Source organism: Lygodium microphyllum, chromosome 2 (assembly GCF_053477565.2).
Source record: "Lygodium microphyllum isolate KBCC chromosome 2, Lygodium_microphyllum_v1.1.10, whole genome shotgun sequence".
Classification (NCBI taxonomy): Eukaryota; Viridiplantae; Streptophyta; class Polypodiopsida; order Schizaeales; family Lygodiaceae; genus Lygodium; species Lygodium microphyllum.
The window spans coordinates 27,625,906-27,643,656 of record NC_141136.1 but is presented as its reverse complement, the minus strand read 5'-3'; the positions used below and the strand labels follow the sequence as shown (position 1 = coordinate 27,643,656).

At 43.4% G+C, this 17,751-nt stretch overlaps 1 protein-coding gene across 2 annotated transcripts in view; it reads right to left on the bottom strand.

The window, feature by feature from the left end:
• The window catches only part of GCR1 (G-protein-coupled receptor 1), a 91,208-nt gene extending 73,904 nt beyond the window's left edge, over window positions 1-17,304 (bottom strand). The window contains exons 1-2 of one of the 2 annotated variants that reach the window (XM_087691976.1): window positions 16,613-17,304; window positions 11,538-11,569 (exon numbers count right to left, since the gene is read on the bottom strand). In XM_087691976.1, coding sequence (XP_087548102.1) covers window positions 11,538-11,569; window positions 16,613-16,777 — 197 coding nt within the window. In that variant the 5' untranslated portion in view covers window positions 16,778-17,304. The remainder of the gene's footprint in view (window positions 1-11,537; window positions 11,570-16,612) is intronic. The other variant, XM_087691975.1, reaches the window with a different exon arrangement.
• Window positions 17,305-17,751: the final 447 nt, after the last annotated feature.

Genomic DNA, 17,751 nt, shown 5'->3' with positions numbered 1-17,751 from the left:
TCTTCCCAAAGTGATTGCGGGGGATTAGCTATGGACAGCATGCACCGAATCTTCTCACATAAAGTGTGATTCATTTACCCAACCACACCATTAGACGACGGATTATAAGGAGTTGTAAGCTCTCATTTAATCCCATTGGCATCACAAAACTTATTGAATTCTTTAGATACATACTCGCCCCCATTGCCTATTCTTATGCATTTTGATTTTAAACCCTTTTGAGTACTAACAAATGCATAAAACTTTTTAAAGGCGTCCAATGCCTCGCTTTTCTACTTAAGCAAATAACCCCATAGCTTTCTAGAATGATCACCAATAAAAGACACAAAATAACGGAAACCATTATGAGTTTTTATTGGCATGGTACATACATCAAAATGGACTAAATTCAAAGTACATGCCTTCCTAGAGGCTCCATGAGAGTATGAACTCTTTATATGTTTTTCCAAAACACAGTCATCACAAAAGTCAAGCTTTGTGTTTTTCACATCAATTCTTCCAAGTGAAGAAAGTGCCTATAAACCCTTTTGGTTCATATGTCCAAGACGCTTGTGACATAACTCCATGTGTGATTGCACTTCTGCAACTACAACAAACTTTTCAGGAAGTGCCTTGTAGTTTCTTTTTACCGCATCTAGTGACTACCATGGATCATTTCTGTATCTTCTACATTCCACTACCAAAGGTAGTGAAGTAACCCCTATTGTTTAATTGCCCAATAGAAAGCACACTCTTCTTAATGCCAGGTACATACCTAACATCATGAAGAATCAATTCTTGACCATTTAAAAGAGCCAACTGTATGTTGCCCATTCGTTCAATATCACATGTATGGTTATTCCCTAGGTAAACTTTCTCAAGTGTACCTACTGCACACTTCAAAGATGGAGTTACATGAAATGAAGCACCACTATCAACAATCCACAATTATGGCAAACCGTCATAAGCAGACAACAAAGCATCTATCACATCCCTTTTAGTAATATATATGTCTTCCACTGTCATAGCATGTGGATCTGAAGATGCAACTAGCAAATCAACATCTTCATCTTCTTCTATCTCCTCAATAACAACATATGATACCACATTTGCCATTTCTATTTCTTTAGGAGTAGAGCTACCATCTTTCTCATTCTCTTTTCCTTTTCTTGCATTCTTGCTCCTTTTTATAGTGCCTGCACAATCGGGCTTTTTCTGCCCTTTGCGTCCACACTAATAGCAAGCAACATCTTACTGTTTTTCCTTGCTTTTGCTGCAATTTTTGTTCTTATTTGCAGCATTGACATTGTAGGCTCATTTTAGCCTAATTCATTGTTTTCCCCGCTTGCCTTGTGTCTAATCTCCCCATTCAAAATGAAACCACGCACACCGTCAAATGTCAAGTTAGAGTGGTTGCTCAATAACACAACCAATGCTTCCCATGAATCTAGCAAAGTCATGAGCAAGAAGATAGCCCTCAGTTTAGGATCGAAAGCCAACAAGCCTCCGTGAGACTGCCATTTTGATGTAAGTAATGGCTTTCTTATTCATTTTAGCCCAATCCTCATCTAACAAAGTAACAAGCTTATGTTCTGCCAAAGCATCATCACAATCCTTCAGAAAAAGTATACCCTGCATACGATCCTTCCAAAGATCAAAGCCATCACCATCAAATTTACAAATCTCAAAAAGATTCCGTGTTAGCTGTAGATGCACTGCCAGCCTTCTTCAGCAATAAAATGCTGAATACTTTCAGCAAATAGCAAGGTTGCTGAATATAACAGTAAGTATGCACACTTGCACTTCCAAAGGTGTCCCAGAAACAGATAGTTTGCTGCAATTTCAGTCCCAGGAACTGGCTGCAGCATGTACATGAATCAAATCTAATGCATATGCACTGCCAGCCTTCTTCAGTAATAAAATGCTGAATACTTACAAGCAATAGCCCAAAATTTTTGCAGTAAATCTGCCCCAATTGCATTAATACATCATACCGAGTGTCAAATATAGGTAAATGTTGCAAAATTTTCACAAATCCTGCAAAACCCCCAAATTTTGGCGTCCAAATGTGCATAAATTACAGTGAAATTGGCTCAGTTGAGCAAAATTTCACTTGTATAAGAAAAGTCCCAAATTTTTGAAGCAAATGCGCACAATGTCCGCAATTTTGGGGTCAAATGTCACTATTCCGCATGACTAGTATCAAATTTGGGAAAAGCCCCAAATTTTCAGGCATAAATCTGCACAGATCTAAGCACTGTGCTTACACACGTGAACCCCAATCAGTGAACAAGGGGCTTGCTTGCAGGAAATAATTTTAAAAATTTGTAAAAAATGCCAGCTATGTGCCGTCATGATCAGCGTGATGGTCACCACCTGATCACGCTTGATTTGCTGGTCACCGCCTGCACGTGGCCTGTGCCTGGTCATCGCAAATATCCCCTATCCCCATTGACTACTGGAATGCACTGCTTGCCTAGTTACATCGCTCGCCTAGTTGCAAGCTTTGACACGACCTAACCTATGCCTGCTCGCAACCTGACCTGCCACAGTTGACCTGAATCAGTTTGCAAATGAAGTGACAACTTGCTGAAATGTGTCACCTCGTTGCAGGTGCAACTGCCTGCTGAAAAACGACCCGCAGAATTCTTTGCACGCACTCTTGTCACGACTCTGATACCACTTTGAAGGGCGTGAGCGGAAGTACTAACGTAGTGTGCACGTCAAAGGAGGTGTATTCAGCAGTAGAGAGTGTGCAGAGAGAGTGGAGACTCCAAAGATGGGTACGTACCTAGTGTGGTACACACAAAGAATAAAAGAATGTATTTATACTTAGGGTACGTTACACTTACATCCGCAAGGGTGTGTTCACATGTACAAGTAAATATATACACAGGAGTAGCGAAAGGGCCTTTACACCTAACACTCTATAATCTCCTGTCAGGTCCCTGCACCCCACACCAACCACCCAGCCAACCTACTCTTCCTCCTTGCATCCCAGCTCACTTCTCCCATCTCCTCACTGTCAACCTCTCCCCAAGCTCCTTCTCAACATCTCCCATTCTCCTCCCATGCTTCTTTTACACTCGCCTCATTGTACCATGTCTCCCCACCTCCTTCCTCATGGGTCTTATTTCTCGCCTCATTCCCACCTTCATCCTTCCCTCCCTATCCGCTCCATCAACACCAATGTCAAATTTACAACAGCAGCATGCCCTGATAGCTCCTCTTGAGTAGCCTGGAGGTCTTCTTTTCTTGTGGCCATCAATCCCTATCAACCTCATGTCCCACGGCAAGTTCCACCTGCACTCCCTAGATGATGCCACCTCCTTGGTGGGTGAACCATCAGCTGACTCTCCCTCTGAATGTTGCTCATCATCCTTGAAATTTTGATCCCAGGACAGCAGCATGCTGCAGAGGAACTACAGCTAGGGAAGCATCTAACTCCTCTCCTACTATGTCGAACCCCAGGCATATAAACATGGGAAGCTCCTCTAGTAGGAGGGTTTCCAAGAGTCTCAGACCCACCTTGGTGGAGACTCCAGACCTTCCTTATGTTAGATTTTCCCTATGGTGCCTACTGGCCGTTCTCATTCCACCTTCCTCCACAACCTCTTGAAAGTATGGCAACAGCTCTGCAAGGTGCTGGCGCAGCATCCATTAGGATGTCAAGAGGAGATTGCCAGTCAGTCAGTCATTTGGAATGAACAAGTTAGGAACAGAGATGGGTGAGAAGCACATATATTCATGCAGCTTGGATAAGCTAGACTCAATTCTAAGCTAGTGGGTGGCGGTTGCAAACATCATGAATCTCAAAGGCCTCAGCAAGCCTCTTCTCTTATAGAGCACATGCAGGCAAGCATATCCTAATGCAGGATGGTCATGAGTAGGGGTCCCCATCAGCAGCCAGCATTTGGGTGGAGCAGAGCATCCCTAAGGCTCTCAAATGTGCTTTCATGAAGCACCTATGGACCACTGGAGGCCGAGGAAGGTGGTGTTCTTTCTGTAGCTGGTGATCCACAGTAGGTCTCAGTTGACAACTGTTGGCACCAATGCAGCAAGTTGGGCTTTGTCAACATTGTTCACAGCAGTACTTGAAGCCTAGCCTGAGTAGGGTGGTACATTACTCCGGAATTTTTGTGCTAGGAATAAGTCAACGACATGCATCACTTCCATGTGAAGAGCCCTAGTAGACGTCACTTCAGAGATTAAAGCAGAGAGGTCCTCAGTTGCCGAATATTATACATTGTTTCTTTCAAATCAAAAGCTAGAGATTTGGGATTAGCTTTCAGCTGGCATTCACTTGCGTATACCAAAGAGTTCATGTTTCTATTGAAGAGAAGATGAGAAAACCTCCTCTCTTCAGCAATCACATCAAACACCTTAGACTGATCACATATGTTAAGAAGACTGCTAGTGTTTGCACAGAGGACACACAGAGTGTACAACCACGACATAAACACAAAGGGCAAAACTCAAACCCTAAACGCAAAACTCAAAACTCAAACACAAACAGAAGAAGGGAGAGAGAGAACACAACTCTGAAGTGAATGAATGTAAGAGTGTACAGTGTGCTCAAGGGGAGCAATGTCGGAGTGTGACGTCCACCGAAGACGGATCCCAAGTCTGTGACCACCAGTCGGAGTGTAGGAGTCCTGAATAGTGAATGGCAGCAGGCTGGTCACCAAAACGCAGCAGTCTGGAGACTGGAAACTAGTAAACGCAGCAATGTACCACTGATGATCGGGGGCTGGAAACTGTGCACAGTCTGCTGTAAACAGCAAGCTGAAACAGTGTCTGAGAGTGTCAGGGCTTGCAATGTTGAAAACATAGGCTGGCTGACCCTGGAGATGATGGACAGCAGGCTGAACAGCAGTCTAGGATATTTGAAGTAGTCACCAGCAGCTGAGAGCTGTCGCCTACAGCAATGGATAGGCTGAAGATGATGTGGCTGCAGTCGATGATGGCTGGACAGCAGATGGAGGCGGGCTGCAGGCTGGAAACCGGGCGCCAACAGCAACAAAGGGTGTGTGGGCTGGTGTAACCTGCAAACAAGGATGATTGCTCAGCAGATGGAGGCGGGCTGCAGGCTGGAAACCGGGCGCCAATAGCAACAAAGGGTGTGTGGGCTGGTGTAACCAGCAAACAAGGATGATTGCTGAATGGGGGCAGCTTGTCTATTTATAGATGTGAAAGGGCTCCCCAAAAATTAGGGTTTTCACTAAACTTTCTCGAACCGCTCCCCGTTTTAGGGTTTCCACTGAACTCTCTCGAACCGCTCCCCGTTTTAGGGTTTTACTCTAAAAGAGCATTTTTAGTATGTCCTGGGGCTGTTTAAGAGGCTAATCAGCAAGTAATGACAATTTTAGCTCAACACCCCCTCTCAAGTCCAAAATTGAGCCGAAAGGTTAGGCCAGCCATTGTGATGTTGATATACCCCAAGGCGTCCCACCCCGAAGCAACCAAGGCATCAGACATAGGGTGCACATCGGCTGCCCAATGGCCTACCAAGACTACAGAGGCAATGGTTATCTTACCAAGGGAATCCAGGTAGTCACCCCAGAGAGAACAGGGCATCGGACAAAGGGTGCACGTCGGCTGCCCAGTGGCCTACCAAGGCCTACAAAGGCGGATGGAACTACATGGAACTTTTGTGTGTTTTTTTTTTTTTTGAATGTGTGGTAAATTTTATGGGATGCGGCTAATTGAGGAATAGTGACCCAGAAGACGGAAGTAGGGAGGATACACCCAACACATCACAAAACAGTACAAGCTAACCCATCCACTCAGGGTGTCGATGACGAGGAAAAGTAGGTGATGAGGTATCCATGTGATGAAGACAGAGGCAATGGTTATCTTACCAAGGGAATCCAAGTAGTCACCCCAGAGAGAACAGGGCATCGGACAAAGGGTGCACGTCGGCTGCCCAGTGGCCTACCAAGGCCTACAAAGGCGGATGGAACTACATGGAACTTTTGTGTGTTTTTTTTTTTTTGAATGTGTGGTAAATTTTATGAAATGCGGCTAATTGAGGAATAGTGACCCAGAAGACGGAAGTAGGGAGGATACACCCAACACATCACAAAACAGTACAAGCTAACCCATCCACTCAGGGTGTCGATGACGAGGAAAAGTAGGTGATGAGGTATCCATGTGATGAAGAAGAATGGTGGTGCGGTAATAACAGCCGCTAGTGGAAACAGCTTAGGATCCGCTCAAGTGGTCCTCTGCACAATGAGATGCAAAGTATGCTACATGTTGAAGAATCCTCGTGCAGCATGTGCCACTTGGACAGTGTCTCTCATGGGAAAATTGTTCACTTGCCCAAGCGCCCTAGTACAAAGATGATGAAATCATGCAATGCAAAGGATAAGATACAACAGGGGGGAGAAACTGATGTCGAAGACAAAGTGCTGAAGCCTGTAGAATACCAAGAAGGGTAGGAACCCCCTCTCAACCTAGATGTAGATGCCGAAGAAGGAAGAGAAGCCTGATGTCGGTCTTCGTGTGGCGCCAAGAACCATAAGAAATGAAGAGAAGGAGGAAGCATCCCAGCTGGAAAAGCTAGATAGAAGTCACCGCCGTGATAGCATCAAGACACAATCCGCCTTGGAAGGGGAAGCCTCCATGCTGGTAGAAGAGCAAAACTCCAAGGATTATGAAACCATGAAGGAACGGCGCACATCCCAAGTCTCAAGCCCAGGTAGGACTAGGCAAACTTGCATGTTAGCCCTACACTGAAAACAAAACCTGCAAAGGAGATCAAAGTCTGTAATCACAGAGGTCAGTAGTGAGATGCTCCAAAAACAAAACAAAACTAAAATGAAAAGCTAACTGAAGAAACAAGTGCAAAGATGCAAATGTGTATGTGTGTGTGAGTAAATGCAGCGGAAGACTTAAAATGTAGAGACAAAAATCCTATGAGCCCAACTCTAAGAGTGCGAAAAATGAACGCAAGACTGACCTAGGGGCCACCATCGTGTACGTCCAGTAGCAAGGCTCTGCCAAGGGAACGCCTGACGAGGTGGGGAGGAAGGTGAGATAGATGCATGAAGTGCAACGGGATCGGTACCTGCAGACCAATCAGCCAATCCTTCAGGAGTAGAGAGGATGGCCGTTGAGGTTGTCCGTGTGCCACATGTCCAGCAGTCGCTGTGGGGGCTGGAGGAGCAAATGGGGCAGCAACGGAAGACGTAGCCCCACTAGACTGTGAAGTTGCAGCAGTCTGCTGAGGCTTTTTAGGTGGAAGACCTTGGGCCTTGCAGCAACACTCCTCGTCCACATGGCCTGCTCTCTGGCAGTGTGTGCAAAACCGGTTTTTCTTAGGGAGTTGCTGCCAGATAGGTCTTGATTCTTTGGTTCCATCTAAGGAAGAGGAGTCACCCTTTGATTGGCTTGCCTTCGCATCTAGCGAGTTCTTGCCACTGGTGGTTTTCCCTCCCGAAGAAAAGGCAACCAACCCCCTCTGCTTTGAATAAGGCTGTGATGAGGATTTCTTGCGGACTTGATTATGCAGCCTTGCATAATGCAAGAACTGGCACTCAACCTTGTAGAAGGTTGGCAATCGAGGTTAGGAGATGATGTGTTGAATGAAATCGAAGTATTTTGCGGGAAAATTATTTAAGAAGAATGTAACCTGATCATCATCTAACTTTGGAGAGCCAGTAGTGGCGAACTCGGCAAGTAACCGTCTATAGTCAGCCAGCTTGACTTTCAGATCATCCCCTTCCTTAAGAGAGAACTCTTGAAGCTCAAAGTCGAGATTGATGTGCCGAGTACGATCACGAGCCGCATAGCAGTTGAGAAGGTGACTCCAACGCTCTGACATGAGCGGGAAGTGCTACAACTGAGAGTGAAACTCAGGAAGCAATCCCTGCATCAGCTCAACATTGATCGTAGCATTGCGGACTCTCCATTGACGAATTTAGTCAGGGTGAGCTAGTCAAGGGTTCGGTATAGACTCTAGACCAATGACAAGGTCCCAAAGACCCTGAGACTCAAGCACTTGTTGCATGCAATTCAACCAAGTAGTGAAATCTGACCCGTTAAAACGTGTCTTATCCGTGAAGGCATTCTTGGCCATTGCAACAGGAGTAGTAGTGCTTGAAGATGGATAGTGTGAAAAAGTGTAGTGGGGGTAGGATGGGGGAGCGGAATACACTTGGGAATGGGCCCCAGAGTGCCCACCAGGCATGCGGGTAGTTTGCAAGGTGGATCCATAGGTAGGGATGGGCTGACTAGGCATGGGCATGGTAGCCACATGAGAAACCCAAGAAGGTGGGATGGCAACATGGGGAGCAAAAGATGGGAATCCCTGCGTATGTGTAACCCAAGGAGAGTGTGAAGACGCACCATAAGCTGAGGATGGAAACCCCTACGTATGAGTAGTCATGGGAGATGTGAAGCTGGGGATAGTGAGGGGGATGCCCATCACAGTCGACCCAGGAGTGATGGGTGTGCTCATTTGCTGAAAGATGAGAGACACTATGTTAAAGGGTGGCATTCCCCCTAACGAAGTACCATGGTGCAAAGAGGTAGAGAATGGAGTGGAGAAGGAAAAGATGCTAGGAGCAGAGATGGTAGATCCAACCCCTAGGGTGTGTGATGCAGATGTGGAGTATAATCCAAGATTTTGAAAAGATGATGAGAGATTATCAAGGTGTGATATAGAAGAGGGTGGGATGGGAGGAAAGTGAGAAGTATGTGTAATATGCTCAAATGAAACAAAAGCTGTAGATGTACTTGAATTTTGTCTGCTTCGTGAGCCCCCTCTATTGAAGTTCACATACGCAAAGCCATCCAGATCCTGTACCTCAAAAGAAGAAACAGGCGAGGATTTTGACTCATGCAATACAAAAGAATTGTACAAACCTGACATTGGACCTAGCGGAGATGATGAAGATGGATCGCCAGACGTTCCAAATGCCGTATGTCCTCCATGATCGGAGAGGTGGCCAGCCTCACCAATCGGTCCGAATGTGGTAGCAAAACTCATAGGAGAGATGTAAATATCACCGTACTTGTTGCGATAGTACTCCCCAAAGTCCTCCTCTATCATGTTAGTGAAATCTGGTGAAGGTGGGGTGTCGTCTTCCTCACCGAGTCCATAATGCCGTCTCAGGGCCTCCAATGATGGAGAAGTCTGATAAGACATCATAGGAACTAGAGAAGAAGGTGTCTGGGACATTGTGATTCGGTTACGAGTCGTATTATGTGCCTTGCACAAAGACTAGCTCTCAACAATATCCGCAGGATACTCTTTACAAGAGCACCGGCTCTGATACCATGTTAAGAAAACTGCTAGGGTTTGCACAGAGGACACACAGAGTGTACGACCACAACAGAAACACAAAGACACAGACACAGACACAGAGGGCAAAACTCAAACCCTAAATGCAACAACTCAAACACAAAAACTCAAACACAAACAGAAGAAGGGAGAGAGAGAACACAACTCTGAAGTGAATGAATGCTGTAAATGAATGTAAGAGTGTACAGTGTGCTCAAGGGCAGAGCAATATCGAAGTGTGACGTTCACAGACAACAGATCCCACGTCTGTGACCACCAGTCGGAGTGTAGGAGTGCTGAATAGTGAATGGTAGCAGACTGGTCACCAAAACGCAGCAGTCTGGAGGCTGGAAACTAGTAAACGCAGCAGTGTACCACCAATCGGGGGCTAGAAACTGTACACAATCTGCTGTAAACAGCAAGCTGAAACAATGTCTAAGAGTGTCAGGGCCTACAATGCTGAAAACGCAGGCTGGCTGACCCTGGAGATGATGGACAGCAGTCTGGGACAATTTGGAGCAATCGCCAACAGCTGAGAGCTGTCGCCTATAGCAATGGACAGGCTGAAGATGATGTGGCTGCAATCGATAATGGCTGGACAGCAGATGGAGGCAAGCTGTAGGCTGGAAACTGGGTGCCAACAGCAGCAGAGGGTGTATGGGCTGGTGTAACCTGCAAACAAGGATGATTGCTGAATGGGAGCAGCCTGTCTATTTATAGATGTGGAAGGGCGCCCCAAAAATTAGGGTTTCCACTAAACTTTCTCGAACCGCTCCCTGTTTTAGGGTTTCCATTGAACTCTCTCGAACTGCTCCCCGTTTTAGGGTTTTACTCTAAAATAGCATTTTTAGTGTGTTTTGGGGCTGTTTAAGAAACTAATCAGCAAGTAATGCATATTTTAGCTCAACAACATACTTGGACAAATGTCTTGTGTGGATTTTCCTCACTGATTGCCAGCCCCATCAAAATAGTTGTTTGCTTTACCTCAACACATTCAGGGATAGAGACAGCAAGGGCAACACCATCACATGTTATGGATCTCAAAGGAAGGGTGGTTGTGTAATAGATGGAAAATTGGGGTGTATCTATAATCAAGCAAACAACAAGCCTAACAAAACCTTTTACATAGTTGTGCTTTTGAAGCATAGCAATAGGAGGAACTTCTTCTTGCACAGCATCACATGTCATGGAGCTCAAAGGGGCTAGTTGTGTGTACTAACTTGTGAGAGCCCCATAGATCAAAAATTAGAATGTGCCTATCAAGTGTGCAAGTTATATACATGGGGCCCATACTAAACGTGATACATAATAGATATCATTTTTTACTATTCTAAGTTCTCAACAGAGTCTCAACAAACTTCTGTTTTGGCCTTATATGTAAAGCTACCCGTGCACTCTTGCTTCTTTCCTGCATTCATCCAGCAACTTCTTGACCCAATAACTTGTGTGTGTGTGTGTTTTGAGTTCTATTTAATGTCCTAACCTCTTGTCTTACTAATTGATTTGTCATGATACTTGGAAGATGAACACCCCTCAAAAAGTGCAAATCCATAAGTCATATAAGGTGCACAATAGGCACATAGTATAAAAGATGCTGCCTAGTAGTTAGAATGTAAAAGTTTGAAGCTGATACTCTAGATACCTAAACACCTAGCTATGTGAAATGAGTTTAAAGCCATATTGATTTAGCCATCCATCGACCTCCACCATTCTAGGAAAATGAGGTCAAATTTTGCTTGGAAGGTGTCCATATATTTCCTTGAAACAATGTTTCAGCTTAAGTAACAACAAAGATGACACGTCAATGACAGAACATGAAGCAAGTTACTGAAACATTATTTTGCATCTGAAATCTCAAGCTATGCAAGCCATGAGATTGGTGGCAAGACAGCAGAAGCTTTAAAAGATGTTCCAGCATTAGAAACTAAAAGTATGACAGCTAACTTGATGTGAATCAAGCTATCAACTAAGTGCTACAAGAGCTTCAAAGAGTGTGCCTCATACTTCAACAACTAACGTCCATAGTAATTGAAAAACAAAAGTTTTAGTCAAGACTCGTAAGACATCAGCGGATCACAAAGGAGTTCCATGACTCGAGTTTACACATTTAGTGCATTAGTGAAGAACAGTTTTCTTTTACACCCACAATTCAAAATTTGAAGAACAGATTTGTTTTATACCAATGATTCAAAAGAGACATCAACAAACATACTGGGCTAACCAGTAAGAAAAATTATGTTACATTTGAAAGGCCATACTGGAAACTCACCCAAGCAAATTGAAGAAGCTGCACAGCAAGTCCTGGCACAGTTCAAAGTAGAGATTAGCAAATTGCAAAAGATGACTGTATGAAATCGTAAGTACAAAATTTCAAATCACAAAATACAAGTATTTCGTTCTTGACCAAAAACAAAGCTCCTATCCTTTTCTACCTTCAACTAGCCAACCTATACACACAAGCTTCATTTGAGATGCGAGCTTCTCAATGCAAGGCTCTACTTGCTTTGGAAGTCGACGTATTCTCATGCTTTCGGCATTTTATTCCCATGGCTGAAAACTCCAGTAGCTGCAAATCGGTTACTCTCTGCACTAACAAAGCAGGGGAGTACATGTCAAAGGAATTGGCAGTATTTCTTTCTTCTAGAGGCATTATTTATACACTACAACAAAAGGGTTTTTCTAAGAGCAAGAATAGATCTCGTCTAGAGATGGCCAAATGTATGCTTAAGGGAAAGTCTTTGCCAAATAAGTTTTGGTCAGATGCGCTTATTACAGCTTGATATGTGTTGAATCATTCACCTACTTGGGTATTAAAGACTATCACGCCTTATGAGGCATAGAATTGCAAAAAGCCAGTGGTTGCACACATGCATATTTTTGGATGTCTTGGTTGTACTCATGTTCCGTCTCAAAAGAGGGACAAGTTCCAAGACAAGGTGATTAAATGCATTTTGGTTGGGTACAATATTGAGACCAAAGGCTATTGGTTGTATCAACCAGTTAGAGGCAAAGTGCTTGTCAGTAGAGATCTCATCTTTGCTGAAAATTCAAAAATGCCTTTGCATGATTGCAAAAATCAGCCAACTATTGTCCCCAAAGATGTGTTTGATTTGCTTATGCCATTATTCAAATCATTGCCAAAGATTGTTGAGCATGTACCCACTCAATGTCATGCACCATTGCAACAAATTCAGCAACTTGCCCATGCAAATTTTCAGCCTGATTTTCCCTCAATTGAGGCAACAAATCATGACGATGCAAAGACCACAGAAAGGACTACTATCCAAGAAGCAAAGACAGTGCCTAGTGTTGAGCTAAAAAATGAATTATAAACTGATTCGCTCTTAATTACAGCCCTAAAACTCAAAATTACCAAACTTTCATTAAAAACAAACGTGATCCTAGAGTGTGTGTGTGTCCCATAAGCCAGAACCTAATTTGGGAGGACCCATCCATCTATAAATAGACAGGCTGCCCAACACTCAACCTTAATCCTATTTTGCAAATTGTCGGTAACTATCTATGTTGTCCACAACCCATTCGCGGAGGATATCTCAATTCGAGCTACTATCTACTACTGTCCAATACCAGGTGCCTGCTGTCCAGCCATCTACATCAGCTGGTGACCTGTTTTCAACCTGCATACACTGCCATATCTACTGCTGCTGGTGCCATTTGGTCCTAACACTTGTTGCCAACCTGCCATGTGGCCTAACCACCTGCATTTTGTTGTTCCTCCTGCTGACTGCACTACCATGTGGCCTCTCAACCTGCATTTTGCTGACTGCACACATTGCGAGGCTGCCACATCATCATTTCAGCCGGTGTTAGCTGATTTTCACTGCTGCCTGCCCCATCTGTCATCACTGATCCAGCTCCACACTTCCGTATTTACTGCTGCCTGACATATCCAGAGGCTATTTGCTATAGTTCGGGATCCATCAAAGTATGAGACACTCTCCAGCTCATACTCTCTACCCCAGTCCTAGAGACACGGGAGTTCAAGGGTCAGTATTTCACCTTTGCAAAGTGTGTTTGTTGCATTGAATATCGTATATATTTATCATTCCTTCATTCACTATCTTCTTCAATGCTCATTGTCTCTATGTCCTTTATCAATTTGTGATTTGTTGTACGATTGTGTTTGTTATCCATAGGCAGGTCTTTCTTTACACAGTATTAGAGCTAGGTACTCAAAGAAGAAACCTAGGCTTTGCATCGGAGAGCTTGTCCATCAAAAACAGGTTCACAAAGGGAAGATGACTTTGAACATCCACATTGCTTCAATCTCCCAAACCCTCCATATAGTGACCCAAGTAGGAGTGGGCTTCAAAGTTTGCTATCCAAAGATCCAATACAAGTGCAGAGACATAGAACTACCATGGAGTCCATAGATTGTATGAGATTACAAGGGCTGAGTGAAGGCCAATCCCCAAGCAAACCAAGGGACAAATTGGTTTGAAAGCATGCTGGTCAATTTTGACTACAAAAGGCACTTGGATTAGCGAAGAAGATCAAGAATCTCAGTTGTACTCCATCCATTTGCAATAAATATTAGAGAAATGACGCAAAGGGGCGCTAGTTTTGGGGCCAACAAGTTGTCCATTATCCAAGATTAAAGTGGTAAAGTGTATATTTCATTTTATGTGATTTATTTACTTGTTGTAATACTGTTAAATCAAGTTGTTACCACCCAATCTAAGGAAGAAGGCTAGTTTCAAGGTTCCATTGCCAGGATACCACCAACTCCCTTGAATCAGTGGGCCCAAGGCACTAATTAAAGGTTAGAAGCTTTGCTTTGGTGTTGAAATTGTATTCAACTGAGCATTATAGCAAGAATGTCTTTAAATAGTGAGTTACGATCAAGCAAGGATGATGCCTCTCTATCTGAAAATTCACAAATTGTTGGGGGAAATGCAATGCGATCTTAGACAAGGTACACAACATGGACAGCAAGTTGATAATGTTGGTTTAGACCAAAATGTGGATCCTTCTAGGCCTTTAGAAGTTGATAGCTTGCAAGAGGAAGAGGAATTTCATGACCAATTTAAAGGCTAGCTGAGGAGCTTGTTCAATTGGTAAAAGATCCTCGGTTTATGCACTTTTTGAACCCCTTAAAGGAGGGCAACAAAGGCAAGAAGAAGAAATCGTCTTCAAGAGCTTTGGGACAGCAAGATGCACCAAAGGAAAAGCCAATACAGCAACATCATGTTCCAAATGTGGGTAGTGAGCATAAGCAAATGATGCCAATGGAGCAATTGATGGATATGCAAGGCAAACTTGAAAGTGTCCATGTAATGCTTTTTGGACAACAAGGCATGCAAGCAATGATGGGCCAGTCAAGGTGCTTTGGTAGTGGCACTAGTTTCCATGCTATGATGGGTCAAGGACTGCATATGGGAATGTATAGCACAACTCCTAATGGTATGCAAAAACCAATGCATGGTGTGCAAGGCCCAATGTATCCGAGTATGGTTGATAATATACATAACCCCATGTATAGCAATGTTGGTATGATGTTGGGACATAAAGTGGCAAGTTTGGCAATGTATATATGCAACCCATTGTATTTTGGACTCATGGTGTTAATGTTGATCATGCAAATGCTCCATATAGTGCTGGTCATGAGGAAAAATACAGCTAGTAATGTCTAAATAAGGAAAAATGCAGCTAGTAATACATGCAATGTATGGGAAATGTATCTTGGTATGGTTGGTTGTGTGCAACTTCCTATGCACAATCACATTGCAATGGTCCAAAGTATACAAGCAAGAATGTTTCCTAATGCATTTGTTGCTCCCAATATGTTAGGTACACATGAGGGGCTAATAGTAGTGCTTCTCATTGTATGACCCCCATCCACGACATTTTCATCTCATAAAGACCTATGAGTAGAATCCTAAGGCCAAATTCATAGCATTGGTTCAGTTCTAACTTCTTTTTTATATTGACCAATACACAAATCAAGCCATGGTTGACAAAGTTTACTTTGTCTATGGCTGGGGGTCAGTCTACTTTCAGCTAGCCAACTTTGCCAACTAGGATGAGCTATCTTTTTTAATAAAGGCATTGTTGGGCTCATTGATGAGTCTAGGGGTTTTATTGTGGCTCATGGCACTACTCAAGCCTCATCCAAAAGGCCTCAATTACACGACTAGGTTCTTGTCCACACTGACTTCTGAGAACTCTTGAGCTCGTGAGTCCCAGCCCCTTTGATTTAGAGCATTGATGGCATATCATCTCAAACACGTCTCATTTGATACTCTTTATGAATCATCACAAGATATGCTAAAATTAGCTAAAGATGTCTGCAAACCGAGACCTCGTTTGACAACAAGCCCAAATTCAAGGTAAAGGCATGCTTTAGTTGGTTCCTATTTAGTGGCCAGTCACCCGTACCATCGACACATGGGTTGGGATCTAGGAAGTTGGAAACATCACGTCCACTATGTGAGAAGGATGAATGAAAGTACAATCCCTAAGTTACTACAATACCACACCCTCAGAAGGTGTTCACACAGGGGCAATCCATTCCACCTATGCTATTGCTTAACTAGGCACAAAAATCATCATCACCAGCAACCATGTAACACTTAAGGATGAGATGACTAGAGAATCTCTATGCATAAGCCTACAGAAGTATGAGTTATATAAGCTCATGGCCCTCACATTAAGAACATCCTCCAAAAAGGGCCTTATATGGCAAATTGCAATGCCCAATTCGGTCGCTTAAACTATGAAGCCTTGCAACAAGCATGCCGCTCACAAGTCGCATCTGGTTCATGGGATACTAGATTTTTGGGGCATGCCTGCATACGAGGCAAGCATTGAAAATCTTTTCTAGAAAAGGCCACTCATAGAGGTACTACTCTTGGGCTTAGTAAACATAATTTTGCAGCCCCATGTGCACTTTGTCTTTGAGCAAGGCTATTTACCTCATGTTGCTTGATATTGACTTCTCTGAATATGTTGGGATTACTTCTTGAAGCTTAAGTAACAGAGGCATTTCAGAGCTTCTGCAATTGGGAGTATGGTGGAGAGACTGTTTACACACAGCGTCCGGGACAGTTAGAGCAGATCTTGGTGGTAAGTTTCCTACAGCATTAAAGTTGAGTATGCCAACACCAGCAAGCTATTAGAGTGGTGTGGCAAAGAGGCAAAGAGGCAGAACCTGGAAGTGTTAGAGGCGACCCACTCTATGACATTTAAACAAAGTGAAACACGTAAAGTTTGATATGGAAAGTAAAGAACGCCTATTAATATCATCATTCCTAGTGATAAGAACTCAACAACCTAATGCAATCAAAGTAAACGATGTGAGCATAAAGCGATACAGGCGCTTACAGAAAGGGATAGATAGAAGACCAACTGAAAGGAGAATTTCCGAAGCTCCTTAAAAAGGAGGTAGCAAATGACAATGAATCCGGATCCACCAAAAGAGAGAGCCGATGCAAAGACGTTGATGCGGGTTAAAGTTTCCGTCTGCTCTGCAGTCAATCCAGCTATCATGTTGTCCAAGATTTAGAAACTGGACGTTCAATTCAGCCCCTGTGTTGTGGGACTCAAAAATGCCCACCAGGCCAAGGCAAACCAGCCTCTATTCTTTCAAGGTGCGACCTAGATGAAGCCCACCTTCACAACAGACGACCTCATGTCCGGATAAGAACTGCCTTTCTGTTGTACTTCCAGATAAGGGGAAGTTGTACTCCCAAATAGGCACGAGCACAATCCTGAATTATGCTACCCAAGCTGCAGATATACAGTAATTGGAAGACCTGAACTTCGAAAAATGGATCGAGATCAGATCCATGGGACATGCTCCCAGAAAGATTTCCTGGCTCCCTTACAACAGTTGAGTACTGATTGCATATCTCTCTCTCTCTCTCTCTCTCTCTCTCTCTCTCTCTCTTATTTCAGCTTGATACCAGCTTACCTACTAGGCTACTTGTCTCGATCCATTTTCATTTTCAGTCTGACAGGCAAGTTACAATAATAATCTAATTATCTCTGTGTCTGAACGTTCACCTACACGTTTATTTCTGCATTAATCAGGACTGCCTATAAACTTTAAAGTGGGACTGCCTATAAACTTTAAAGTGCTTGAACTCGTCTTAAATTGCACAATGCACATCGATTGAACTTTCAAGTAAAACGCGTTATTATTAATTTTTTAGGTGAAAAGTTAAAACAATATCATTAACTTATTTGTAATTGTTTTCCCTTTTTTTTTGGCTTGTTTGGTTTTTTTAATCTTTATATTATATAGAAGTGAATAGATATTTTATACCTTTGGGGATGCGTTGTACAGGTTTGAACTCACATACCCCTATAACTCAACCCACAACTAACTACTACACCACAACCCCTATTCACACCCCTAAACAAGGAAATACACAAAGAGGGACTCAAGCAAGAGAGAGAGAGCACGAAGAGATTCAAAACAAAAGATAATTCATGTGTATTCTTAGGCTTTTCCATACCTT